At 44.9% G+C, this 25,239-nt stretch overlaps 1 protein-coding gene across 1 annotated transcript; it reads left to right on the plus strand.

Moving 5' to 3' along the window:
- Positions 1-283: 283 nt before the first annotated feature.
- LOC146196340 (uncharacterized) lies at positions 284-24,700 on the plus strand. Its single transcript, XM_084596963.1, has 2 exons — positions 284-364; positions 24,227-24,700. Exons 1-2 carry the CDS (start codon positions 284-286, stop codon positions 24,698-24,700), a joined length of 555 nt encoding a protein of 184 aa, XP_084453089.1.
- Positions 24,701-25,239: the final 539 nt, after the last annotated feature.

Consider the following 25,239-nt stretch of genomic DNA (forward strand, 5'->3'; position numbering starts at 1 on the left):
AGGTACATGAACTTGGAGAGATATAAGAAGCTGGTGTAATGAACCGTGACTTAAGTATATGGTTATGATGGTAGATTTTGTGAAAGAGGGAAAGCCGCGACAGCTTACTGTGTAAGAAAAGAAGACGAAGGTCAAGTGCAGTTTTCACATCGATGTCGCTATCAGTAAGATTATAATTGTTAAGAATAAAACGGACAGAACGATTTTTTTTTTTTTGGTTTGGTAAAGCTTTATTTCCCCCAGTAGGGGTCCTGAAGAGCACTCGGCTAGGCGCCAGGTGTAGATGGCAGCTCCCACATCAGCACAGAGAGCCCGAAGCTCTCCACCGCCGCCCGGGCCTCCTGGACAGCCCGAAGCTGATCATGTAGTGAAGCACTGTTTAGCACTTTTTCCCAGTGTTCCTTGTTGTTGGCGTAGGCGTGTTTCGATGCACAACCACACTGCATATGGTTAAAGACTACTGTCACTGCACCGTTCAAATACATGTTGTCCGTCGTTGTCTGGGTCGATTTACATCATGGGCCAGGGGTTGTGGTATGAGTTCTTCTGGAGAAAGCGTAACATGACTGACTCGCTGCAGGTTAATATCTTATCCGGGAGGGGGAATACTCGTCTACCTAGATAAAAGTGCTTAGTCTCGTTGTACGTGAATAATTGTTATCGGTACTCGATATGTGAAGTAGCAGGGGATATCGGAGGGACGCTATCGATGAGTCCTCGCGCCGCCTTGTGTGCGATCTTGTTGAGATTCCGCAGGCCGCCAACTAAGCTGCCCATGTGTGCCGGGAACCATACGATGGAATGATCGGTGATGTTACTTCCACCTAAGATCCGTAGCGTCGTCTTGTCGATCCCACTCATGGCGGCTCGAGCGGCTGCTCTAGTGTCGCTGTATACAGTTGTGAAGCTCGAGTCTTTAAGAGCTAGTGCTATCGCGCTGCTTGTTCAGCTACCTCTGGCTTCTTGGTGTAAAGTGTAAGGGAGTGGCGCGTACGCCCGTGTCCATCGACTACTGCTACCGAGTAGGCGTGCTTTCCTGGTATGTAGGCTGTATCCACAAAAGCTGTCTGGTCGGGAAACTCTGCCGCGTCCGCAGCGAGGGCTTTGGCGCAGGCGAGTGTTCTTCCTTGATTGTGCATATGGTGTACGTTTCTTGGGGAGGGGGACACTTTGATTGCTTCTCTCATGACTTTAGGTAACTGCAAGAAATTGTCCCTTTCTGCTGTGGTGCTCAGGCGTAGCTTGACGAGAATCTTTCTACCCGCTTTGGTGCTTGATAGGCGTGCAATTTGTGCCGTGTGCTGTGACTAAGTGGTTTCGGCAAGGGTATAATGCAGTCCTAGCTGTAAGAGTAGTTCAGTAGAGGCATTATCGGGGAACCCCAACGCTGTCTAGCTCGGCATATGTGTACTTCAATCCTTCTCTGATGTTCTTTTTTCCAGTTCAGCATTGCAGCCACGTATGTGATGTGACAGATCACAAAAGCGTGGACCATTTTAATGGCGTTTTCCTCGCTGAGTCTCCTGTGCCTACTCATGATGCGCCGAAACATCGGGATCACGTTTGCAATCTTGATTGTGATGCTGTCCAGCATCGCTCAGTTGGACCCGTTGCTTTGGATGATTAATCCTAGAATTCGTATTTTGTCAACCGTAGGTATGCAATTTTCATCCCTGTCGTGTAACTCAATGGTGGTGTCGGCACTAGTGTGGTGTTAGGGCCCGATTTGTGATACCATCGGGGCCTGATGCAGAGTTACTGTTGAGTTCGAGAATTGCGAAGCGTACTTCGCTTTCTTGTGAAGTCACTATCAACCTCTGAGTTTGGGGCACCGTCATAGTTCTTCTTTGAAAGGTACTGGGCAGCCCCAATTGAAGCGGTAGGTACAGTTTGGCATGGTCATCCACAAGGGCTTCGTCAGTACTAGTTTTCTTCGCGCGGTGTACTAATTTACTTAGTCTGATCCGTTGCATAGTTTTGGACTTTGTTCCGTGTTCGTCGAGGAGACGTTTTATGAGTCCCTATCAACGTCCTCTGCGTATTTGCCCGTTCAGGGAGTTACAGACTTCGTCCCATTGTTGTCGGGAGAGGACCACTCATTGCTCAATGGTCTTGTTGAGTTCGGCAAGTTTCCTTCGTAGTCTTCTGTTAAGACGTTGACCTTACCACCTGGCTAAAATGGAATGTTTAGCTTCGAGAAGACTCGCTAGCCAGCTGTCCATTCTCTCTACCTTCCATGGTAATCGTTCGGTCCGTGGCTGCGATGTCTGCTTTGAGCTGTTCGGTTGAGGTCATTATCGTGTGCTGTGTGATTGCTCCTGATGTGTTGGATGGCTGCACCCGTATTGCACGAAATATGTCCCAATCGATAAGTTTGTGCTTCCTCTGCCTCGTTCCCGGTATATCTGCCTCAATTTGGAGAATATAGTGGTCCCTGTCAAGGTCTATGCCCGAGTTGTGCCAGGTTCTTTAGGTCCCAGACGAAAGTAAGGTCTGGTGTAGTGTCTCACCTTGTGGAAGTGCCACATCTGGCTGCGGTCTCCGGGTCAGTGATCAGCGTGAAAGCGAGACCGGAGGTTGTCGTGAGAAGACGATTTTTATTGCTAGAGGGATACGCGTAGCCCCAAGCCTGGTGTGGGGCATTAATGTCTCCGCCTACAATCAGCAGACTATCTTTGGCCATGTGTGCAATCTTGGCCAGAATTGCGCTAAAACCCTTGCCTCGTATCTGTAGGGCTGTTGTATTGTTTAGTAAGCAAAATGCTTTGCTTTTTTCCAACGTTGTCGTTCGGTATGGTCTCGATCGTGAGGTGTTCTAGATAGCAAGCTGTGTTGCGGATCTCTTGCCGAATTTACGGGTTCTTTTTTCCAATCAGTAACGCGATGCCTCTGCCTTGCTCGTTTCTGTTTGATGGCTTCCCGGTTTCTAACGTGTGGCTTCCCTGTTTCTGATTTGTCCATCTGCAAGAGGACCGCCTTTTTTGAGGCGATCCCCCTGCAGTTCCATTGCCAGACGTGGAGACTGCGTGTCTTATTCGGCACTGCCATGTTGGTGGTTGTAGCCCCCTTTGCTTGCAGTGAGACCATCGCGAGGTGGGCCTTGCGCACCGATATGTTGTGAACTCTTCCTCGCCATTGGCGATACTACGGTATAGTTTAGATACATTTCCAGTTTCTGTGCTCGTATGCTAAATATGTGCATTTCCTCGTTCATTCGCCCCATGCTCTCGTGTATTACCCTCATATTCTCGTTCATGGCGTCCATGGCATCCTTCGTGATTCGCGAAGGCGTTAAAGCGCGCTTCTTAGGAGGCGGGCATTCTTAGATTTTTCTTCGTCTCTACGAGTTGGGGAATTTCGATAGCAGTTGATGGGTCGGGTGCGCGCGATTATTTACTGCTGTTCGCTTTACCCATTGCAGTTAATTGTAGTGTTAACGTAGTGTAAGCGGCTTTTAGCGCTCTTAGTTATTCTAACATACCTATTCGCTCTTTATCTGAGTTGCGCGACTTTGTCGTTAGTGTCGGAGCGTCTGTGACCTTGTCCGCCCCCGTGCCATAGCCTTCGTTGTCCTTTGCACCGAAAGCGCCCCTGAGAACGACTCCTATTTGTCCTCGCATGTGTGCGCTCTTCTATTGAGAGCGAGAGGGGCCGCGTGTCGGCGTCATGGACTTAATCGGTGTCGTGCCGCGTGCTGCTTTTCTTCTTCGACTAGTTGTATTTGCTCTAGTTGCTCCAGTCACGCTCGTTTAGTCGTGCGGGTACTACGTATGGAATGAGATAGTGTTTCCTACACACCTTGTCCGCCGTCACGTGCAAGCCCCGTACAGCCTGCATTTCGGATCGCACACGTGGGAAGAGGTACGGTTAGGAAATTCGCAATCTCTGAGTTCGGTGGAGGCCGGCTCGGGGCAAACGTCCGCACGATGTCCGAGTTTGCTGCATACCTAGCATAAGTCGACTTGTCTGCGATATAAGTAGCTGGATACCAGTGTGGGTCCTTACCTAACGAAGTTTTGGACGAGAAGACCATCAAACACATGATAACTGATCCTGTGTTCTTGATTCTTTTCGCCGCTAGTGCCAAGGGGTTGCGGTCATTAACAATGTTTCTTTCAATAGTCCTGTGACCGTCGGCAGTGTCGATGTGTCTGATTACCCCTTTGCAGGTGTCGCTTGGGGCAGTTTTGTAAGCGCTGACTGCGTACTCTTTTCAGGCTATTCGTATAGCCCTGAAATCCGCATACTTGTCTGTATTTTATCGAAAGGGCGTGCTCACCAGAACGATATATTGCAATATTGGGACGTATTATTTCCTCTGTGGCCAGCTGTGGATCAAGGTTAACTGCTGCCTGAGGGCTTTGCTTATTATGGTAGGTCCGATGTTTTGTACGTTCAACCTGCGCTTTGGGCGCAGCACTATCTTGATGTTGTCTTGCGGCAGGGGTGGGCTGCGTGAGGTTCTTATCATCCGGTTCATAATGTTAGGAGGCGTGCGAGAAGAGCTCACCTGCCCGTCGCTTGTATGTTGTGCTTGCTGTGAAAGTTGCGCAGTAGGTTGGGCGCGTTCCATTTTCATCGTTTTCAGGCTGGTCACCACTTTCCAGCCCGTCTCGTATTCTTGGCTATTAGCTATTGCTGAAGTAATCGACGCTGCTGGTAAATTCTCCGCAGAGCTATCCATTTCATCGGCAGAAGTTGCATTCTCTTCGTGTCGCGCCTGGTGCGAAGAACGGGTGCCGTCTCGCCGAGCTAGCGCTTTCCTGGGCCGGCGCGCAGCTGGCGCGTCGGCGGAGACGCTAGCGCCTGGCGTGCACGCCTAGGCTTAGTTCGGCGGCGGCGTTGACATGGTAGAAAAGTACTTGTAGATTCTTCAAAAATGATGGCCTGCCTCAAAATTGGGTATCCGCGAATTTCGTGCAACTTCACGAAACTGTTTGTGCAAGAATTTCGGCGAAAATTGTCAGAAATAGCTGCAAATCATGTGAAGATGACGCTGCCGATGGGAGCACGTCCACAAAATCTCGGTGACTTAAGTGCCACCTCTCACCCCCTTGAAAGTTGAATTAAGCTTTTTGCATTCAGCAGTGATTTAGGAGCTCCACCTGTTTTCATGTGCTATATTCTGCACCAAAATGTGGTATAGCAAATTCTGCATAATTTATGCACTAACCATTTCAGTGGGGTGTAACTGTGCAATTTTAGATTAGTTTTAAATCAAATATCACGTGAATTGGAAAACAAATAAGGCGCGCAAAGTTGTATATTTCCAATTTCGAGTTTTTTATGACTGATCAAAATGCTCAGTTCGATATTCGGGGCATTGTATACCATATTCGCATTCGATTCATATCCGAAAACTTCAAAATTGGCAAATCCTACATTATGAGAACAAGTAATTGATTAAATGTAAGCAATCACAAAGGAAAAGTAATTGAATTATTCGGAACGCTGTTGTTTGGAAGAGTAATTATTTTAAATAAATCGTTCCTCGAAAATATAAGTAATTACATTTAATTGATTACAAGTAAATAACTACGTAGAGCTCTGATGACGGAATGATGTGTCTTTTTCTAAATGCGCCAAAGCCAATAAACTTGCACTAATGATGAGAGTGGGTTATTGTTTGCACTGCTGTGTTGCATGGGTGTAGACAAGGATGAAAACGAACGATGGTGAGAAAGCATAACAAGAGAAGCTGTGATTTTTTTGATTGATTTTCTCTTTTAAAACATCCATTTTGGTTGTTATTACTGTATACTTTTGTTAAAATGAATCTCCATTATCTTAATTGCTATAACGTAGTTTCGTAAAAGTGTTACTTGCACCTAATAAGAACTACATTTACTACACTGCCTTCTGGAGCCAGTAATATAAGGACAACTATATCCTTTATAAAATTTTCAGCACTGTCTTTAATACCGCCTGGACCTCCTTTGACTTTGCTTTTCTCCAACTCCGATGCGGCCTGCTCCCAACAAAGTCGGGCCGAAACGACCACCTGGAAGAGTCAGATTAAGCGTTTCAAGGCCAAGCTTTGCCAACGATTCGCTGCGCCGCTAGGAAATAAAGGCAGTGACCCAAGCGAAAACTGCGAATTGAAAAATGCCAGAATGATCTGCCTCTACTAAGCCAACACTAAGCTAAGCAAAATTCTGATGGCCTGAGTTTTAAATAGAAAAAAACAAAACAAAAACGTTCACAATTCAGAGAGCTTTTTTTTTTGGTTTACACTAAAAGGACTCAGGGCTGGTCAAATAAAACCACAGAAGTAATTTTACATGTTAGAGCGTTTCATGTTGCTGTACTGAAGAAATGACAGTGCAAATAAAAAGAGGAGATACATTTTTATTTTGCGAACAGCATGCCTTAGGCAGGCTGTTATGCGCTGTGTGGCCAGGAAAAAACCTTTTCTGTGATGGAAATGAGCTCCACAGATCATGAATACTAGCAAAGTGATTTCTCTGCCTGCACAAAAAGCAAGCTTATGACCACAAAGACCTTAACGGTGCATAATTGAATAATAATAAACGAAAAAAATTGGTAGACGAACAAGGGTTATTTATTAGGCAAATACTTTATTTGTGCTTCTTTTATACAGTATTGCTAGCCTCAAGATTAGGCATTAAGCGGGAGTAGGAGGCATGGAACACAACACAGGGGATAAATGCAAAAGCATATCAAGGTACAACATGCCTATGAGTAAAAATTAAAATCAACAGCAGAGTAAATGCACTCGCGGATATGAAAACAGCAGAGAGAAGATTGTATTTAAATGAGTTTTCGGATATTTCAGTTTGGCTATCGTACAACACTGACTAGTAGCCGATTCCACTAATGTAACGTCTTAGGAAAAATTGCGGTTGTGAAGGCATCCGTACGGCAAAGAAACTTGGAATTTTCTATTACGAAACAGCTGGGGTGGTTATACTGGCTCTATTTACAGGAGTTCTTGCTTTACAAGTGTAATGTTTTCTGCAAATGCAGGAACAATGTCTCACCACGTTGGCGGCGCTTTCTGTCCCGCATATTTTGCCGGAACATTCGTGGAGATGCACCAGGAAGGAGAGCTGTATACTAGTATCGCAGCTTTCTTTTGGGCCGGTTTCTGCTGGTTTGGGTTGACTTGAGTAGATGGGTGGCAAGTAATTGATCAGCATACTAGAAAAATATGGGCTAAAATTTTATTGCCAATAATGTTTCTTGTTGAGAACTTTGTTTCAACCTTTTTTTCAGTGAACAGGTTTTCTGGCCGTTACCTTCGCAACTTCTCACGTATGCTAATTGTAGCCTTAATCTTATGTGATATGTATGCATAAAGAATCAGGGATGTTTGCCCTTTCTAGAGCGTTATTACCTGCGGAGTAGAAAGGGGTTAATGGCAATTGCTGCTTCCCTGTTACTCTTAACACATTTCATTTATTTTGTGTATTGTTATTGCACAGTTTTGACATCAGATCACAATATTTCCTAAAGTATCGCCTATAAAAGCAAGGCTCCTTGTATTATGGGCTTAAAGACCTATTAATTCATTTGCGTAAAATTTTACCTTCACGGGCAGGCTGTGAGCTATGTCATTAATAAATATTAAAAAGAACGAAGGGTCAATAACAGATCCCTTTTGCGCGGCCGACTTAGGCGCAGGGGTAGAGAACATGTCTTCAATTTCGACATACTGGCATCGACCAGAAACAGAAGCATCAATACAGGAAAGGAGGAAATGATTTCTTTGCAGAGGTTTCAGTTTTTATTGAAGCTCAGGGTGTGACACTCGATGAGCGAATATTGTGAAATAAAGAAATAGAATGTCAATGTCGCTATGAAGTTTCCCTATTCTTAGAAGCCGTAAAATAGCTTCGATGTGCCGCTAAAGCTGAATGTCCTCTTCTAAGCTCGTGTTGCCTACTGGCTGTAATTTGGCCCTTTTTCAGAAACTGCAAGATATGATTGAAAAAAGTGTTCAGCCACGTGCTTAAGTAAAAGACCCATTTTATTTACTGACTGATTGATTTGGATTGGTTTGTGGGGTTGAACGCCTCAAAGCGACTAAAGCTATGAGAGACGCCGTAGTTAAGGACTCCGGAAGTTACGGCCACTTGGGGTTCTTTAACGTGCACTGATATCGCACAGCACACGGGCACGTTGCTGTTCGTCCGCAGTGAAAAGCGGTCGCCGAGGCCGGCATTCAATCCCGCTTGCTTGGGCACAGTAGTCAAGTGCCCTAACCACTGCACCACCCCGGCGGGGGATTTACTGATTGATTGATTGAAGATGTATACAATAAATATACCGGCCTATAAGACGAACGTAATAATGAATTGTCAGCTTTTGCTATGGGTACAAATTTGCTGTATTTCTAAATAAGGGGAAGGCCAGCTTAGGCAATAACAGGTTGAAGATAAGAAGGAGATATCGGTGCTGCACAGACCGGCTCACAGGTAGGCGTTAGGTATGCCTTCCGTACCTGGAATTGCTGTTCGTTCCAATACTCATTAGGCGACAAAATCCTTGTTTAAAAACAGCAGCATTATTTTTGGCGGGCAGTGTGCCGCTTGGCCGAAACATAGTTTCTTACCTTAGCGTTTATGAACACAGAACATAAAAATTGTTTGAAGTCGGACACGACTAGCGGACGGCATGAGATCATCTAACGGCATGGGATCGACTGAAATGATCATGTGTACCCAGTAGTTCTGTGAAGAGGTCTCTGAAAGCGGACTTTTACAGAGATCTTGTGATTATTCTGCCATATCCTCAACGTGGTTTATAAATTTATGGGTCTAGGTTAAGCTTAATATCACCGCAGATAAAAGGCAATGACGAATGAAGTTGTAAGCGATAGTGCACACAATACATACTTTCACTGAAGGACTACTGCTACTTGAAAAAGAAATGATTGATGGTCTTCAATGTAGGACGTGGTTTACCGATATGAACAGAGAACATGATCGGATTTGAAAAAGCGTTGACCGAGGGCCATATTACGTGCGCTCTGTGCAAATGGGATAACCACTAAGTTGTGAACACTAATTATGGATTGTTTCCGCTAGGGTATCTCGCTGACAAGCTGACAAGGATTGTTGTTTTGCGGAAGAAAAGAAGTTCAGTAGCAGGTGGTCTTACACAGTGACAAAACAAGCTTCACATTTCTGTATTCACACATGCAGGCTGTTCACTAACACAAGTTAGTAACACAATATCGGCTATAAAGCCTGTACAAGCATTACAACTTTAGCTCTAAAAAGAAAACGACAATACAGATGCCTAACAAAGCTACGAAGAGCAGAAATAAATTGTTTAGTTCAGTAGATTCATCGAAGCGCTCGCTTGATCCTTGAAGCTTGGCTGTTTCCCTCTCGCAATCGATACGTAGCCTCGTTTCGGTCGGCTGCAGTAATGAGGATTCAACAATCCTGCGAATGAAAGTGTGGTATTCTCGTAAAAACTGGTAGTCCTTGTGCACAGGTGTACTGAACGACGTCTGGTGGAAAGGCTCTCTTGATTCCACGAGGTATTGTCCGTACTTCCTTTCGATGCAGGGTGCACGCTTTGCCATGATGCAGGTACATTGTCCTTCTTGGGCCATAGACAAGCAGGAGTCCACTCTGTCAGTCAACAAGGACATTCCCTTCATTCTTCCTTTGTATGCAGATAAGAGTTTTGCGTAAAGGGAGTTGTGGCTGTGTTTGTCGCTAAAGATCGCACTTACTACTGCTGCGCCTTTCACAAAACAAGGAACAACACGCTGTTTGTCCAGTGCTATTTCCAGTTCGGTGATTGTGTCCACGACGTCTGGCGAAGATCGGAGACTAAGCCTTGACACCAGCTCGCTTCGATAGTAGCTCGATAGAGGGAGAATGGCTACAATCCAAACTCCACCCACCACAGTGATTGCTACAGCACAGCGCTTACGGCGAGAAATCGGTGTAGAATTGGAGAAGAAAGAGGCCAGAAGAAACATCAACCAATCAAAGACGCTTTCCAGTATTGAAAAATTTGATTTCATCAAATCTGCGGCGCAAAGCACGACGACAGAGGCAACCAACGCACTTAAGAGGAGACAAATACCGGCCTTAGATTCGGCGAGGATGCTGTAGAAAGATACCAGTTCAAGTTGGCCTCGTTTGATATAAAATGTCTCCTCCGCAAGCAAAACGGACGCGGGCATGGGGAAGTGTATTGTTAGTTCCCTGACAACCGGCAAAAGAGATCCTTAGATGTCAATGTTGCCAGCGGCTAGCTCTTTGAAGGCAGTGTAATAATCTGTGAACAATGTCCGCTTTACTGTGACGTTATACACAGAAAGTGCTTTAAAGACAGGCTCCATGTATCCTTCAAAAGCTTGTTCCGGGCCACTTTTGCCTTTTTCAATCGAAAAGCACGCGAAATGCACAACACTGTTGAAGAATTGGCCGTGTTTCGGCTCCCTGAATTTGTTCTGCGAATCCAGACACCTGCCCTCCAGGAGCCTTACGCGAGAATATTTTTTTGTTTTGTTCATTACGCCTGCTTGGTTGGGCTTTTCGCTCATTCCACACGGACAATATTGTGGATGAAATTTGCATATATGCTCCTTCATAGTTCTTGCATGGCCGTTGGCGTCTATTGCTATCATTTCCGCTAAGTACAAAAATAACGGCGAAGCAAGTGCCCATATAGGGCATGCAGATGAGTACCGGCGCAGATTTGAAGGCAGCACTTTGGTCTTAATGCCGTAATCGGTGTTTCTCCCTACGTATGTCGTATATATGTCTGTAAGAGGCAGGGACCATAGTGTCACAGGCCAATGAAGATGCTGCAGCCAAACTTTGTCACACGAGCTCCAGTGTCCACTGCATGTGGCGAATGCTACGTGGTGATGTCGGGAAACGTGAGACTCAACTGTGCTTAGGATGTGCTCCGTATGGCCGTCAGAGAAAGCGTAGGGATTAGTGAAAACATTCTGTATCGAGAAGAAAAACATTGTTAATCGGTACGTAATATGCACATTCCTCAGTCGTTTCATCGGGTAGTGTCTTCTAAAAATACTTGAATACAATCCTGTATGGGTGATATTCCCTTCTACTATGGAATGGTTACTAAACAGTGATGGAAGCAGAACTAACAAGAATCCAACTGCAAAAGTCTTGACGGTAGCCCTCTCGAAATGAAGTAATTGACGTGAGTAGTTAATCGGTTACTTTGGCGCAACTGATTCAAATAATTCCACAAGTTTTAATGGATACGTGCTTAGCACATTTGTGGTGCCTCGAAGGGGCGAAGTAAAGGAAAATAGGTTGCGATTCTCGCTAACACAAAATGCACAAAAACAATTACTGCGTGCAGCAAATTACCTGCAGTGTTCACATCTCAGTGTTAAGCCGGCTCGGGCTGTTTCCAATCTCGTAGCAACCACTGGTACGAAGTATAACTGAAACAATGAAAGGACGTCGGCAATGCAGAAATTCAGCGCTGTACAATTTGCAAATGCAATGGTTCTCAGTCCAATATTTTCCTCCCAATGAAGCGAATTCTTCGGATCGAAATTACATGATCGTGTCCTAGTTAGCCAAGCGTCTGCAGCACGTTGAACAGCTTGTGACTGAATAGCGCCACTTAGTGGTATGTGTGCACCCGTTTGGAGTACGATACCAAACGGCCCAACCGCTAAAATGACGTTTTACATCCTGGACACATCCTAGATATGTTACATCCTAGATATGTCTTAGGAGGGTATCCCTTGGCAACAACGAAAACAAATCAGAAAAGCGTAGACGTAATCCTCGATATGATCAGGATGGTCTGCCGCTGTAGGCGGTTTTGGGACACTGTCAAGCGTACGGCACGAAGGTATCTATTCGCATTCGTGTTTACACGCAAATCTGGGTCACAGCAGATTGTTTTGTAGCGTATCGAACGGAAATTAAAAGTATTACATTACTTATTCTTTGTACCGGCTTGTTGACTATAGTGCTGCAGGGCCGTTTCGTTCACCGGTGCCTCATGGTACGACCTGATCGAGACGTCAATGGTATTTTTAGTGGAATACATCCTGAATCTGCCAGATGTGTGCGCCATGAGCGGCATATTGGTAGTGAAACTGCAGTGCTTGGTCGGGAGCTGATATGCTTCTGAGCATTATGTTCATATGAGAAAAGATGGGAGTGATGAATGGGCATTCCAACCCGTGTATTTCAGCTCATCCCTAGAGAGATATAACTCTCTACATGCTGACAATAAGCATGTCCTTGCGTTCATTCCTCATGGAACACGTTTCTTAAAGAGGGCGAAGCTTTGGGATAAAGCCGCCTGCTTGGACTGAAAGCATTATTTAATGTGTAGGTGCTATGAAATTTCGAAATAATAATGGCCATGAAGCCATCAATGATAACCATGGCAGTAGGGTAGAAACCGGGTGCCTTTTGAAGATCAGAAAAGCACTAGAAAAGTTTCATTTTCCGGTATTAGTTATTATTTTGTATTAGGGCTAGGCAGCTATTGGCGTATACATGGTGGAACGCCTTACAAATTTTATGACAGTTTTCACGGTGGTCAGACACACTATTCCAAGACAACAGAGGCACGTCTGTAAAACTTCGTGAAAGGAGGTCTTAACATATTAGTCAGATGGTTAGTAAGATATCACAGTAGTCTACTCATGTTAGGTAAACACTATGTATGTGAATTAAACGATACACAAAGAAAGCGTTTAGTATTAAGCGACTCGCCAAGGTTGTGCGTGCGAACGAGAATTCAGAACATAAGCGCAGGCAAGAGCCATTAACGTGGTCTCGTCATCGTCATGATTGCCCCCCCCCCCCCCCCCCCTCAAATATTTTGTGTTTTCGTTACTGTTCATGCTGTTTTTTTCTCACTTTGACACATTGGAGACATATTCAAGGCATGTTTTCTTTGGCCAATAATAAAGGGAGGTTCAACGAATTTGTTATTCAAATGAAGTCTCGCGCAGAATGCCATCCAGGTTTGAGATGCCTGAATTATCTTCGGCTTTTCTTCCTTTTAATTCAATGCGATGTATTCGCGAGTTTAAGATGTTGGTTGTGATCTGACGTATAAGTGATAAAATAGATCTGTTCGCTCAAGCAGGTTATAACTTCACGTTAAAATGTTAGTGTGCTGTGTCAGCTTGGTTATTTCGTGAAATAAATACAGGCGGCAAAACATTGCGACCATATTGTCTCGAAATAAATTACTTTTCATTGGTGACATTCAGCGCCTATAGTTAGGTCTTTAAATCTTCTCAAGGGGACCTATATAAACAATTTATTACAGCCTCTCCCCCCCCCCCCCCCCCTCGGACTGCCGATAAAACTGTAAGCGAAGGTGAACTTACGGGAGTATGTTCAATCAACATTCATTCTGCTCTGTTTGCGTCCCAGCTAGCAGGTTAAAACATGCCTACGGTTAAATTCACAATTGCGTCATGGCGGTGCTTCCTGTTGTAACGATCAATAGGAGCAAATTACATAAGTTTTATGTTTTGGACGCAGTAAAATCCATTTAAGCAAGAGTGCCGAGATCTAGGCTAGGTGTCTTTCACGTGTCGAATATAAGAATCTTCAGAATATGGAAAATAACTTAAAATCTGGATAAAATCTGAATGACACTCACTTTCCGCCATTGAGGGTATGACGGGATACCTTTGAGGGCTCCCGTTTTAATACTATCCTGGCGGATCCTTTCTTGTGTATCCACTTTGTTATTGGGTTATTTACTAATATTTTCATTTGTGCCTTCGTTAGACCATACATATTAGTGCAAAATTGTTGTAGAAAGTCCTAACATATTGTTGCAACGACCACTTGATATAGCTGCAAAGCCCCACATTAACCAAGCCGCACGAATGTACTTGCGTGGCCTGTGTGCAGCCCGCCAAACTCAGGATCCAACGCTTTGGAAAAAAGTATTACGATGTCACCCCTACAACAGAACGGCGAAGAACGAGTTGGTAGCACCTACCAGCTCGGCCTTGTATTGAGACCTTGCGACATCACACAATCCACAGATCAATCAGTACGCGACCATGGCACCTGCAACCCTCCAACCGCTAAACCCATGCCTGTGATATTTTGCTCACGGCGCTAACGCCGACGCCTGCAGCGCCGTCGCCAGATCTTCTGGTGAAGGGGGTTATTATGTCTGTCGCTTCAAATGACTTCCAAAATGAAAAGCGAGTTTTATCAATTTACTTTTGCAACTCATTTTATGCCGGTCATTTTAGTGTATAGCCTGAATAACGTCAATGACCATCCCGGTACATTACAGCGAAAATAAGCCTCCATCATACCTCAGTCATCTTAATACCCCCCCATCTTTATTACGATGGCTGAGTGGACAGGGAGCTCGAATGTATTTCTCTTGAATTCTTAGAGACCAATGTGTGTCCAAGGAGACGGCAGAGTATGGAGCCCCTGTGCTGTGCAGTTTACGAGCACGTTAAAAAGCCACAGGTGGTCTGAATAATGAGAAGCGCTCACCAAAGGCGTCTTTCACAGCCTTTTTTGCCATGGGACGTTAAGTCTCATAACCAAACATATCGCAGTTTTTTTTCACGCAGGTCTAATCCCTCTTCCTAGTGGGCAGCGCGCCTCTGTGGCATCGCTCTGGACGTGAGTAAACTGATCTTTCCGTCCTTTAGAGCTGTCGATTCCAGGAAAAGGAAGACTTGAGGCCTACTTACATAAAGCGAGCGAGTTTGAAATGAAATAATTTCGTGTTATTACTCCTGGCGCCTATTACTGATTCCACCCGAAAAAATCAATATCGATTGTTGCGGATATATCAGCAGGCGTTAGTGCGGCCGTCAACAACGTCATGATGAATTTGCGCACTCAGGCGAGGAAGGAAGCGAAGTTTTGAAACATTAGGGCGCTCTGTTCTGTTCAGTTTCTTAATTTTAGTTTAAATACCCATTTGCTTTCCTGCTTTATAAAAAGTTCATTTCGCTACCTTCCTCAAGTTATCACAGGCCTTTTTTTCCTTGTTCCTTGCCGCCATACATGACAAAATTACTTTAAAAAAGGAATTCAATTACTTTACTAATTACTGAAAGTTGTCAATACGTGAATAAAATACTTTGCTAACTGCTGCTCCCGAGAGTAAAGAGATTACATTGCAGTACTACGGCAGAGTAATGCAATTTCAAAACAAAAGCCTTTCTCCCCGCGTGATGCGTACATTCTTTCGTCTTCCTACCAAAGTCCGTCGTCCCTAACAGCTAGTCTTCACTCTTTCATATAGTGCGCACTAGTATGAAGAACAGACAATGGCCGCAAAGCAACAAAATCAGAGTCATGGTCGAAGGCATGAACAATCGGAGAAACAAGTGTCTTGCGGGCCAGCAGCTGTCTGCACAATCTGAAGTACTCTGGCAGGTTATTTATTGTTTTATGGACCCTGTATTCCACTTCGGCACGTGGTGCTCAATAATTTTGCCGTCATGCACATTTCCGCTTTTCTCTCCCTTTTTCCCCCTAACACTCTCTCGCCTGGTGGCGACAAGTGCAACCAGTATGCCCTAGATAATGCAACAGGGTGTATTACACTACAACTAAATATTCTTGTGGGAGCACTTGTTCTGTCCTTCTTCGTCTCAGTCTTCGTTCTAAACTAAACAGTTGTATTACTACGTGCAATAAATTTTGAACTCGAGCCATTTTCACTATCTGTCCTTTCGGCGGATTTTGACGCCTTCCATCTTCCTGCTTGGAGAATGGCTGCGGCTAGCCATACGATAGCCGCACTAAGTAGTCCGGAAACAGAGGACACCACTTGTCTGAGACACTTAGTTGCACTCAACTGTCTCCCTCTTTTTGCCGATCCACTACAATCACCTACGTTTGCCGCGCATAGCACACGGTTTGTCGGAACACCACTGCGATGGCTATTCAAAAAGCAGTGACGCACTTTTGTAAAAGTAATTTAGAATTCTGCGAATATTTTTGTTCTGAAATTACCGTCGTAAAATAACATTCCTTTACTAAATAACCAAATTGAAAAAATTAATTTTCCACACAACAGATTACTGGACGTAATTAAATTACAGTAATTTCATCGTTGTAATTCAATTACTGCCATGCCTGCTGGCGCTGTGCTGTTTGTTTCCATTAGTTTCCTCTAGACCTAAATTTAATTGAATGCCCTCACTACAATGACAACAACAGCTGCAGATTTTGCCTGTTATAATGCCAACGTGTTAACGGTCCCGTTCTGCAGAATATCCGACAATGTAGGCATTGTGAGCGGAAAATCATGATAGTTACCAGATGACATGGCGGAATGCTGATTGTTCCATGGGCTGTGCGTCATCTTGAGCCCATATAACAAGACAGACAATGCCAAATCAGGTTTCTCATTTCAGGTGGGAGAATGAGACGGAGCCACGCCTACCTGAAGTCTTCGCGAGGAGGTAGACGTATTTACACTATTCGTAGGCCACGTTAGCACATGCTACCGGATTTGTTATTGATTTTGGGCGATACTGCTCACAATTCGGTCGTGTAGCTACAATCGCATTCTAATGAATGTTTTTGGACAGCAGAGACAAAAATTACGAAGTAACATTACGTGACTAGCGAAGCGCATGTACTACGAGAACGAAGATCCGGAAAGGACCAACGCAGAAAGTGGCCGTTCACGATATCTTGTTACTCTATTATTGGCTGAGCTTATGTGTTGAGGAGACACGATCCTCGCAGCAACATTCACAGCTTGCTTAAAAGAAGTATTCAGAGACTTGAAATGAGAGCAGTTAGGAGTAAGGGTAGATGGAGAACACCTCAGTAATCTGCGATTTGCTGATGACATTGCCTTGCTAAGTAACTCTGGGGATGAACTGCAAAGAATGATTGGTGTCCTAGAGAGGAAAAGTAGGAACGTGGGAATAAAAATCAATATGCAGAAGACTAAGGTAATGTTCAGCAGTCTTGGGAAGGAACAGCAGTTTACGTTAGAAAGCGAAGCACTGTAAGTACTAGGCGAAAATGTCTACTTAGTAAAGGTAGTAACCGCATATCCGGACCATGAAAGGCAATAACACGAAGAATAAGATTGGGATGGAGAGCATTTGAAGCGCACTCGCAGATTATGACTGGCAGCACCGGTATCGCTCGAGAGGAAAATATACAACAGTTGCATCTTATTGGTACTCATCTATGTGGCTGAAACGTGGAGGCTAACAAAACGGGTTCTACTTAAGTTGATGACAACGCAGAGGGCTATGAAACGAAAAATAGTAGGGGTAACATTAGGAGATAGGAAAAGTGCGGAGTGGGTTAGAGAAATAACTCAAGTTGCTGGCATTCAAGTGGAAATCAAGAAAAAGAACGAATATGGGCAGGACATGTAGTGCGAAGAGAAGATAATCGATGGTCGCTTAGGGTAACAAACCGAATTTCAAGGGAAGGAAAGCGTAGCAGGGGGCGGCTGAAAGTTAGATGGGCGGAGGAGGTTAAGAAGTTCGCAGGGGTTAAGTGGATGCAGCTTGCAGAGCAACGGGTTAATTGGAGGAATATGGGAGAGGCATTCGCCATGAAGTAGGTAAAATATGGCTGATGATGATGATGATGATGATGATGATGAAGTGTGCTCCATATTTTTTTTTTATACCAGTGAAAGGCTCGCGACCTTTAGCGGATTTCCAGCGGGCACCTGCACCTGACAGGTTTTTTTCTTGTGTTACACTACGCATTTAAAAGACTTGAAAAATGGCTGCACAGCTCCTGTTGGCTATGGGGCGCCAGTGTACCAGAGCAGTGAAGAGGGTAGAGTACACCTAGAGAAGCAATATTGTTACTTAAGTATGTTACTCCCTGGGGCTCTGACTAGGGCGCTCGGCTTCTGTGCGCAAGGTTGCCGGATCGAATCCCGGCCGCGGCTGCTACTGTTTCGATGGCAGTGAAACACAAGGCATCCGTGTGCGGTGGGATGTCAGTGCATGTTAAAGAACCCTGGGTGGTCGATTATCCGGAGCCCTTCACTACGGCGTCTCTAATAGCCTGAGATGCTTTGGGACATTCATCATCATCATCATCATCAGCCTGACTATACCCACTGCAGGCCGGAGGCCTCTTCCATATTTCACCAGTTAACCCGGTTCTGTGCTAGCTGCAACCACTTGACCCCTGCGAACGTCTTAACCTCATCCGCCCACTTAACTTTCTGCCACACCCCGCTAAGCTTTCCTGCCCTTGGAATTCAGTTTGTTACTTTATGCGACCATCGGTTATCCTCTCTTCGCACTACATGTCCTGCCAATGCCCATTTCTTCTTCTTGATTTCCACTAGAATGTCATTAACTTGAGCTATTTCTCTGAACCACTCTGCACGCTTCTTATTTCTTGATGTTATCTCTACCATGTTACGTTCCATAACCCTCTGCGTTGTCCTCGACTTAAGCAGAACCCTCTCAGAATTAGCCTCCACGTTCCTGCCCCATAGGCGAGTACCGGTAAGATGCAACGGTTGTGTACGCTCCTCTTGAGCGATACCGGTAAGCTGCTAGTCATAATCTGCGAGTGCTTGCCAAATGCGCTCCATCCCAATCTTATTCTTCTTGCTATTTCCTTTTCATGGTCCGGATCTGCGGTTACTACCTGTCGGAAGTAGACATATTCGCTTACTACTTTCAGTGCTTCGCTACCTAACGTAAACTGCTGTTTTTCCCGAGGCTGTTGAACATTACCTTAGTCTTCTGCATATTGATTTTTAATCCTGTCTTTCTACTTTTGCTGTCTAGGTCAACAATCATTATTTGCAGTTCATCCCCCGAGTTGTTTATCAAGGCAATGTCATCAGCAAATCGAAGATTACTGGGGTATTCTCCATCTACCCTTATCCCTTAACTGCTCCCATTCCAAGTCTGTGAATACTTCATCTAAGCAAGTTGTGAATAGTACTGGGGAGATCATGTCTCTTTGCCTGACACATTTCTTTATGGGAATTTTGTTACTTCTTCATGCAGAACTATGGTTGCTGTGCAGCCACTATAGATATATATATATATATTCCAATACTTTCACGTACGGCTTGTGTATCCCCTGATTTTGCAATGCCTGCATCACCGCCGAGGTTTCTACTCTGTCAAAGGCTTTTTTGTAATCAACGAATGCAATGTATAAGGGATATTTATATTCCGAGCATTTTTCTATGAACTGATTGATTGTATGGATATGATTGATAGTAGAGTACTGTTTCCGAAAACCTACTTGATCTTTTGCTTGATAGCAGTCTAAGGTTGTCCTGATTCTTTTAGCGATTACCTTATTAAATACTTTATACGTACCCCACAGTAAGCTGATTTTCTGTAATTTGTAAGGTCCTTAGCGTCCGCTTTCCTATGAATAAGGATAATGTTTGCGTTCGTCCATGGTTCTGGTATTGTCGATGACACCAGGCACTGCGTATACAAGGTGGCCAGTTTTTCTCGCACCACCCAGTCCTTGAACAAATGTATAGTTACCTGTTGCTCTCCAGCTGCTGTCCGACTTTTCATAGTTTGTAATGCTTGCTTAAATTCGTCCTCCTGCACTGGCGGAACGCCTGATTGCATTTGCCTACCGCCAATGTCATTATTGTCCTGACTTCTTCGGCTACTGAAGAGATCAAAATAGAACTCCTCGGCTACTTTGACTATCTTGTCCAGATTCGGGATGACATTGCCCGCCTTGTCCCTTAGCGCATACATCTGAATTTTGACTATGCACAATTTTTTCTTCATCGCTGTAAGTCTTCCCCCGTTCGTTACAGCATGCTCAATTTTCTCCATGTTATACATCCTTATATCTCCACTTCGCGCTATTGATTAGCTTTGATATCTTCCAATTGTATCTGGTCTGGTTTATTGGCAACTTTCATTAATTGGCATTTCTTAATGAAATCCTTCGTCTCCTTCGTCTCCTTAGGCAGCTTACCGGTATCCTCTCTAACTATCCTGCCACCTACATCTACAGTGCACTCAGTAATGATATCTCTAAAAATTATTTTTCATTGCTTCTAGGTTAATGCCGTCAACATCGGCTAGAGCTAAATATCTATTCTGTAGCGGGATCTTGAAGTTTTCTGCCCCCCTTCCCTCCTCACTGCTAATTCGTTGATGACCTTCTTTCTTATTAATCTGGTTTGTACCCTTTCCAGATTTAAAATAATTCGAGACCTTACCATCCTGTGCTCATTGCATCACACCTTCCCGATTACCTCTACGTTCTGTACAACGGCGGGGTTAGAACACATTATGAAGTCAATTTCATTTTTATTCTCCCCGTCAGGGTTTTTCCAGGTCCACTTCCGTTTGCAAATAAGGTGTTCATGATTCTTGTTATTTCGCTCTGAAAACTCAACTAGTAACTTCACACTGCTATTCCTAGAAGCAATGCCATGATGTCTCCTGGCATTGAAGTCACCAATTAGTACATCCTGCGTCTTTTCTTTCCGCTGTCACGTGTCACCAGCTGCCAAATTTGAAGCGACCAATCAGAAGGGTCATCTTGTCTAGCGTTCCTGAAGTCTGCAATCCCACATTTGAACGCGCACTAAAGAACGCCATGCGACAGGAGCGATGGTGTACAGTACGAACGCACACTTGTCGGAAAAAGTGAGACAGATACTGCGCCTTGCCGTTCCTGTAAACCAATTTTAAACATATGTAGCACTAAAACAAGTGCCGATAAAAAGTAAACAATGAGAGGCAAATGATAGGACAAGACGGATAGGCTTTCGTCATTCTCCTGCCAAGAAACATCTAAGAGGCCCTTTAATATTTTCCTTTCAGTCCGCACGAGGCAGCGCAGGTGGTTCAGCTACAGAGCCAGTAGCAGGCCCGTATGTTCTTCTTTCAGTCTTCCTAGATTCGCAACAACTATATTTTTGACATCGCTAGTACACTGAAATCCCGCAGAGCACACGGACGCATCGTCGTTTCGCCTCCCTCGGAACGCAGCCGCTGGCGGTCGGGATTAAACCAGGTACACATTCATTTATTCCCGACATGGCATGATTCCTATCGCTCCCGCTCTCGAACTGCATTCTGCATTCATTCCATGTATGGTGTTGTGTGCTGAGCAGAGCTTGGAGTGGACTCAAATATACGTCGCAAGTTTATCGTCTCGATAAATCAATAGGATCGCTTTCTGTTTCTTATAACTTTTCTTTCGTGGCGCATACTGCCATGACACCGTTCATAATTCTCAGCGGATTAGTCTGCGTCAATAAAGCGGGCTAATGAGCTCTGGTCACCGAGAGAAACCTCGTAATACGGATTTTCATTTATTTTGGTAGTTGTACCTGCATGTGCTCCACGGAAGCTAGAACCGCTTGTGCAGAACGTACTGTAACCAGGGAAAATAACGTGAATGGTGTAGTTAATACTTTCGAACTCACACAGAATATGCGCAAATGTCCAAACTTCGAAACACGTGTGACATGTCGTAATAAGCCGAAAGCCACTTTTTCTTGAGGCCTCACACGTCTGCCTGAAACACGTGCCCTCATTAAATTCGTCTGTCTTGGATACCAGTTTTTCTGAAGTTGTGTTCGTTCAGTAGCTGCACTGCGGATGAATGAATTGTACGAGCCTTCTGTGGTTGACGATATTTTATGCGAAGCATACTAGCCGCACAACTGAGCTCTTCCTTGCTGCGCGGCGCGCGGCCGCGTAGCTACCACTTGACCTACATCGGCGCACCACGTGATATGACGTCACAACAGCTGTGAAAGCTGGGGCTCAACTCGTGCACTCGCTTGCGGACGCGCAGCCTCCGCCGACGGCATAACTCCCGTACCTACCGTTAGGAGATACGGACGTCACGCAATTGTATATAAGGCGACGAACTCGTTGAGTCAGCTCTGTGCAATCCGAGGCAGGCTTCCCCTTATAGGGCTGGTACAGGTGGGTCACTGCCGCTTGCGGCAGGAGGCTAGCCTGGCATCGAATTTTTATCTGTTCTAGGCCGTCATTGCACACGCCACCGCTGGTGGTGGACGACGGCTGTTGTTGCGGCGCGCGTCTTTCTTTCCCTCTTCCTTTTCTTCTCTATATTCTCTTCTATCTGCACGAGGCAGCGGAGGTGGCTGCGCTACAGAGCCAGTAGCAGGCCCGTGCATTTTCTTTTCTTTCTTCCTACAGCCACAACAACAACAACAGTCAGTTGAGCAGCGAGATGTCGGCCAGGGAGAGGGCGGCTCGCCAGACCGCATCGAAATTTGTCAAGAAAATATGATATAAGCGATGTTCAAACAAAGAGCCATTACTTTACTGATCATCATAGTGTATTTACTGGTATGAAAAAAATAAAGGAAGAAGCAGAGTTACACATGAGTTGTTCTTGTCTATGAAATAGCTAACCGGGTATAGCCAGGTAATGTCTTGTCTATGAATGGCTAACCAGGTATAGCCAGGTAATGTTTAAATTTTTAGGCTAGTATGCTTCGCATCCTAGGCTTAATCATAAGCTAAGCCAGACCAATCTTTTTTTTCACTGTTTATTTCTCTAGGTTCTAAGTTGCCTTTCCGTTTGACACAGATATAAAAATTATCTTTTCGCTGCTCTTACGACGCGCCTGTTTCTCCCTCTTCTTTTGTTTCTTTCTTCTGTCTTTTCTCCTCTGTGCGCACGAGACAGCGGAGGTGGCTAAGCTGCAGACCCACTAGCAGGCTCGTGCATTTTCTTTCTGCAGTCGCAACAACAAGAAACACAAAAGCAACAAAACGACTCAACTAGCTACAGAAAACGGCGGTGCAGTCCCGTGGTCTGTTATCCTCTCATCGCACTACATGCCCTGCCCATTCTTCTTGAGTTATTTCTCTGACCCACTATGAACATTTCCTGTTTCTTAACGTTACACCCAGCATTTTTAGTTCCATAGCCCTCTTCGTTGTCCTCAACTTAAGTAGAACCTTTTTCGTTAGCCTGCACGTTTCATCCCCACAGGTGAGTACAGGTAAGATGTAGCTGTTAAATACTTTCCTCTTAAGCGAACCGGTAAACTGTTAGTCACAATCTGCGAGTACTTGTCAAATGTCTTCCATCCAGCATTATTCGCCTAGTTGTATCCTTAAACCCTTTTCATTTCACTCCTAAGCCATCCGGGGAACTGCTAGTCACAATCTGCGAGTGCTTGCCAAATTTCTTCCATCTTGTATTATTCGCATAGTTGTTTCCTTAAACACTTTTCAAATCATGTAAGTTTGTTGCGTTAATTTGCGTAGATATGTCAAACAAGAACCTGACATCCGAAACAGATTCATTTTTTTTTCTTTTTGCGGCTAGATTGTTATATCGCTATATTGTTACTGACCTCCTTTTGCGACTACAATGTCTTTGATGATATGCGAATATCATTATCATGTTAGCCTTGAACCATGGTGTTTCTGCAGCCAGACGCTGCTGGGAAGTCGACCACTGAAAAATAGCAAAAATGCAATATTTTTTTGCGTTGATATAGGGGGGGGGGGGGGTCGCTATATTGTTACTAACTTCGTTTTGCGACTACAATATCTTTGATGATATGTAAATGCCCAAACTCTTCAGTGGTAGTAAAAATGCAGTTGTGTCTAGTGTCCAATTTCACTTTATTTCTTTATTTTGTTTTGTTGCCATACTGTTAAACCCTCGTGAAATGTTAAAGAGCGGAGAAAAAACAATACTTCAAAAGCGTTTACACAAAAAATTTTCCGTGCACCGGCATGCAGCGTGGCATCGGCGGGAACATGAAATCGTGCGGCGGGATTGGTCTATTTGTGCCTCTTAGTGATATTCGGTTATTTATTTTGCCTTCGCATTACACGCACAGCCCAAATTCATTTCTTCTCCTTGACTGTGATGCAAATGTAAGTAATTCGCGTTCTGTCCTTGATCCACTCTGCTCGCTGCCTGTTTGTCTCCATATGTTACATTGAGTATCTTCCATTTATTGGCGCTCGGGTGGTCCTCAAATTAAGCAGAACCCTTATCATTAGCATCTACACTTCATCCCCAAAGGTGAGAACCGACGTGATGTAACTGCTATATTGGATTCCAATCAGAATACTTGCCAAATGTCTCCATACCAGGAAATTTCTCTCTTCTAGCTATTTTCTTATCGTGGCCCGGATTTTGGTTAGTACCAGTCCTGAGTAGACATAGCCCCTTGTCACTTCTGACACCTCGCGACCTATCATCAATTGCTGTTGCTTTCCGAGGCCGTGGTAATATACTTTATTCTTCTGCCCAATAATTATAGGAGTGCATAGCAAACCGCGGAGTGCATAGCAAATTGCTTCCGCAAGGCGGGTTTTACGGGCCCAGGCACCGAGGACGCCATAGATCACACACCGGAAGGAGGCCGGTCGCACGAGAACTTGTGGCAACGCGTAGTTGACACGCAGCTGGCCGGACCTGATGTTACCTGGGAAGATTTCGTTTCTGCTGATGACGACGCCGACATTGAGGAGCCATGCACTGACGAAGCTATTGTGCGTGAAGTGCGAGCCCTTCTTGACTGCCCAGAGACCGACGAGGACGATGACGAAGATGCTGCTCTACCGCCGGTTGCTGTGAACGCTTCAACCGCGATCAGTTACATCGCGTCGCTTAAGGAACTCGTGCGCAGCAGAGGCCTTGGCGATGAACATATTACCGCGCTGGAAAAACTAGAAACGGCAGTGATGCGATCAGCTTTGAAGAAGCAGACATGCATCACGGTCTCATTTCAAAAATACAGTTAACTTTCGTCTCGCTTGTTCTTTTTGCCCGTATTATAGGTGGTCCACTAACTACGATCTTTGGATACAACGAACAAATCCCGCGTGACGATCAAGTTGGTTATAAGTGGGCTGGACTGTAGTGCTATCGCGCTGCTTGTTCAGCTACCTCTGGCTTCTTGGTGTAAGTGTGAGTTGAGCGTACGCCCGTGTCCATCGACTACTGCTACCGAGTAGGCATGCTTTCCTGGTATGTTGGCTGTATCCACAAAAGCTGTCTGGTCAGGAAACACTGCCGCGTCCGCAGCGAGGGCTTTGGCGCAGGCGAGTCTTCTTCCTTGATTGTGGATATGGTGTATGTTTCTTGGGGAGGGGGACACTTTGATTGCTTCTCTCATGACTTTAGGTAACTGCAAGAAATTGTCCCTTTCTGCTATGGTGTTCAGGCCTAGCTTGACGAGAATATTTCTGCCCGCTTTGGTGCTTGATAGGCGTGCAATTTGTGCCGTGTGTTGTGCCTCAATGATTTCGGCAAGGGTATAGTGCACTCCCAGCTGTAAGAG

The sequence above is a fragment of the Amblyomma maculatum genome, chromosome 3 (genome assembly GCF_055883805.1).
Source record: "Amblyomma maculatum isolate TAMU_Amacu chromosome 3, ASM5588380v1, whole genome shotgun sequence".
In the NCBI taxonomy this organism is placed as follows: domain Eukaryota; kingdom Metazoa; phylum Arthropoda; class Arachnida; order Ixodida; family Ixodidae; genus Amblyomma; species Amblyomma maculatum.